Consider the following 4,150-nt stretch of genomic DNA (forward strand, 5'->3'; position numbering starts at 1 on the left):
GGCTCAGTACGCAGTAATGTACAGGCTCAGTACGTAGTACGCAGTAATGTACAGGCTCAGTACACAGTAATGTACAGGCTCAGTACGCAGTAATGTACAGGCTCAGTACGTAGTACGCAGTAATGTACAGGCTCAGTACACAGTAATGTACAGGCTCAGTACGCAGTACACAGTAATATACAGGCTCAGTACGTAGTACGCAGTAATGTACAGGCTCAGTACGCAGTAATGTACAGACTCAGTACGCAGTAATGTACAGGCTCAGTACGCAGTAATGTACAGGCTCAGTACGCAGTAACGTACAGGCTCAGTACGCAGTACGCAGTAATGTACAGGCTCAGTACGCAGTAATGTACAGGCTCAGTACGCAGTAATGTACAGGCTCAGTACGTAGTACACAGTAATGTACAGGCTCAGTACACAGTACGCAGTAATGTACAGGCTCAGTACGCAGTACGCAGTAATGTACAGGCTCAGTACGCAGTACGCAGTAATATACAGGCTCAGTACTCAGTACGCAGTAATATACAGGCTCAGTACTCAGTACGCAGTAATATACAGGCTCAGTACTCAGTACGCAGTAATGTACAGGCTCAGTACTCAGTACGCAGTAATGTACAGGCTCAGTACTCAGTACACAGTAATGTACAGGCTCAGTACTCAGTACACAGTAATGTACAGGCTCAGTACTCAGTACCCAGTAATGTAGAGGCTCAGTACTCAGTACCCAGTAATGTAGAGGCTCAGTACGCAGTAATGTACAGGCTCAGTACGCAGTAATGTAGAGGCTCAGTACGCAGTAATGTAGAGGCTCAGTACGCAGTAATGTACAGGCTCAGTACGCAGTAATGTAGAGGCTCAGTACGCAGTAATGTAGAGGCTCAGTACGCAGTAATGTACAGGCTCAGTACACAGTAATGTACAGGCTCAGTACGCAGTACGCAGTAATGTACAGGCTCAGTACACAGTAATGTACAGGCTCAGTACGCAGTAATGTAGAGGCTCAGTACGCAGTAATGTACAGGCTCAGTACGCAGTAATGTACAGGCTCAGTACGCAGTAATGTACAGGCTCAGTACGCAGTACGCAGTAATGTACAGGCTCAGTACACAGTAATGTACAGGCTCAGTACGCAGTACGCAGTAATGTACAGGCTCAGTCCACAGTAATGTACAGGCTCAGTCCACAGTAATGTACAGGCTCAGTACGCAGTACACAGTAATGTACAGGCTCAGTACGCAGTACACAGTAATGTACAGGCTCAGTCCACAGTAATGTACAGGCTCAGTACGCAGTACACAGTAATGTACAGGCTCAGTACGCAGTACACAGTAATGTACAGGCTCAGTACACAGTACACAGTAATGTACAGGCTCAGTACGCAGTACATTGTAATGTACAGGCTCAGTACGCAGTACACAGTAATGTACAGGCTCAGTACACAGTAATGTACAGGCTCAGTACGCAGTACACAGTAATGTACAGGCTCAGTACACAGTAATGTACAGGCTCAGTACACAGTAATGTACAGGCTCAGTACACAGTAATGTACAGGCTCAGTACACAGTAATGTACAGGCTCAGTACGCAGTACACAGTAATGTACAGGCTCAGTACGCAGTAATGTACAGGCTCAGTACGCAGTAATGTACAGGCTCAGTACGCAGTAATGTACAGGCTCAGTACTCAGTACGCAGTAATGTACAGGCTCAGTACGCAGTACACAGTAATGTATAGGCTCAGTACGCAGTACGCAGTAATGTACAGGCTCAGTACGCAGTAATGTACAGGCTCAGTACGCAGTAATGTACAGGCTCAGTACACAGTAATGTACAGGCTCAGTACGCAGTAATGTACAGGCTCAGTTTGCAGTACACAGTAATGTACAGGCTCAGTACGTAGTACGCAGTAATGTACAGGCTCAGTACGCAGCACGCAGTAATGTACAGGCTCAGTACGCAGTAATGTACAGGCTCAGTACTCAGTACACAGTAATGTACAGGCTCAGTACTCAGTACACAGTAATGTACAGGCTCAGTACGCAGTACGCAGTAATGTACAGGCTCAGTACGCAGTAATAAGTACATAACTGTGTACTGAAGGTTGTTTGTCTGTAAAAAACACTACACATAAAGTTTGTTCACTCTGCTGTCCGCCAATCAGGAGCTGAGTCACCTGATGACACACAGGTAGCATCTTTAGCCGAACACGGGACCAGCTAGCAGCACAGCTCGCCCTGTTAGCCTGTTAGCATCGGGCTAACGCTCCGACATTATATATAAACTAGCGCAGCTAGCGTTAGCCCGGTTAGCTCCGCTGCTAACAGTAACAGCAGTTTGTTTACAGGAGCTAACGCAGCAGCCCGGCCGTTAGCTGCTAGCCGCTGTCATTAAAAATGAATTGGCCGTTAGCCGCTTGCTAACGCCCATGCTAACCCCAGCCTGTGTTCCCGGATCGGACCGGATCAATCGGTATTCCGGGATGTTAGGGACCGGATACCGATCCGGGCGGACAGAAACCCCTTCAGACACCTGACCCGGATCACAGCCTCTAACAAAAAGCAGGTGTTTCTGTACCTGTGCCCAGAATGACGATGTCAAATTCAGACGGCAGATCCTCGGCAGCCATGTTGTTAACAGGGAAACACAGAGTCACGTGACAGGGACCGTCTCTCCTCCTCTCTCTCGGTCACCGGTCACCGATCCCTGATCCATCCCTGATCCATCACTATCACTACTAACAAGTAAAACACCAGAGAAGAAGTAAATAAACATGTTGTCACCACGTGACTGAAGGGTCAGTAAAATGGGTTGTTGATTGATTCTGAAATCGGACCGGATCACCTGATCCAGTCCTGGCTGTGATCTGGATCAGACCTTTTCAGTAGGACTGGAAAACACCTGGATTATCCTGGTCCCAGCAGAAGGCCGGATCCAGGAACATGTAGCAGCCTACATACGCAGTTATTTATGTTTGCACTTGATTTGTTTAAACTTTGCTGTGATGAAGCAGATAAATTCGACATTACGTAAAATAATCAAACAGAAATAATGCATTTAATCACTTATCACTGCACCTTCATTACAAAGAAAGGATGATGAGAACCAGTCAGAAGCAGTTTGGTCCAGCACCTCAGTCTGACTGTCTTGTTTTATTGTACATTTTCTGTCTGACCCCCCGCTGGCCGATCCACCTGGTGGTCTTCGTATCGTTAACGTTGTGTCATGTGCTCTGGAGCGCTGGAAATCCTGAAAGTCTGGATCTGGATCCAATGTTGCTTTGAAAAACCGGTACAAAAGTAAGATGGGTTACGTGATCTGGGATAGCAAAACATGGGATTTCCAAATCCGGATCCTTCTGATCTAGATTAAACTTTTTGAACAAATGGGCCCTGGTCTCTCAGTAAACAGAATCTGATTTGTTGTCTCTGATTGAAATTCTAAATAAAACTTCAGTCTCAGCCTCGTGTTGCCTTTAGGGGTTCGTGAAACTGGGCTCTCTACAGTCACATGGTCTCCTGGATCACATTCAGTCCAGCTGTCCCCTGAATGATCCAACAGCAGCAGAGTTCAGACTCAGGACTCAGTTCGAGGCTCTCACTGACCGCTTGGTGAGTGTTAAAACCACTTCAGACCCGTCGCCCTGACCTCTGCGGTTATGAAGTCCTTTTAACACACCTTGTTGTTGTCCCACCTTAAATCCATCACAGACCCACTCCTGGACCCCCTGCAGTTCACCTACAGAGCCAGCAGGTCTGTCGCTTCACTACATCCTCCAGCACCTGGACTCCCCAGGAACCTACGCCAGGATCCTGTTTGTGGATTTCAGCTCTGCTTTCAACACCATCATCCCGAAACTGAGCGTGCCTGACTCCACCTGCAGGTGGATCACTGACTTCCTGACAGACAGGAAGCAGTACGTGAAGAAAACATGTCTCTGACTCCAGGACCATCAGCACCGGTTCCCCTCAAGGCTGCGTTCTCTCCCCCTTCTCTTCTCCCTGTACACCAACAGCTGCACCTCCAGTCACCAGTCTGTCAAGCTCCTGAAGTTTGCAGATGACACCACCCTCATTGGGCTCATCTCTGGTGGGGACGAGTCCGCCTACAGGTGGGAGATCGACCATCTGGTGACCTGGTGCAGCCAGAACA

At 47.9% G+C, this 4,150-nt stretch overlaps 1 protein-coding gene across 1 annotated transcript in view; it reads right to left on the minus strand.

Moving 5' to 3' along the window:
• Positions 1–2,722, minus strand: part of chm (CHM Rab escort protein) — a 29,909-nt gene extending 27,187 nt beyond the window's left edge. Inside the window, exon 1 of the mRNA XM_046040474.1 lies at positions 2,576–2,722. Within this exon, the coding sequence (XP_045896430.1) occupies positions 2,576–2,627 (52 nt within the window). The 5' untranslated portion in view covers positions 2,628–2,722. The remainder of the gene's footprint in view (positions 1–2,575) is intronic.
• Between the last annotated feature and the right edge of the window lie 1,428 nt (positions 2,723–4,150).

This window comes from Micropterus dolomieu, linkage group LG23, assembly GCF_021292245.1.
Source record: "Micropterus dolomieu isolate WLL.071019.BEF.003 ecotype Adirondacks linkage group LG23, ASM2129224v1, whole genome shotgun sequence".
NCBI classification, from domain to species: Eukaryota; Metazoa; Chordata; class Actinopteri; order Centrarchiformes; family Centrarchidae; genus Micropterus; species Micropterus dolomieu.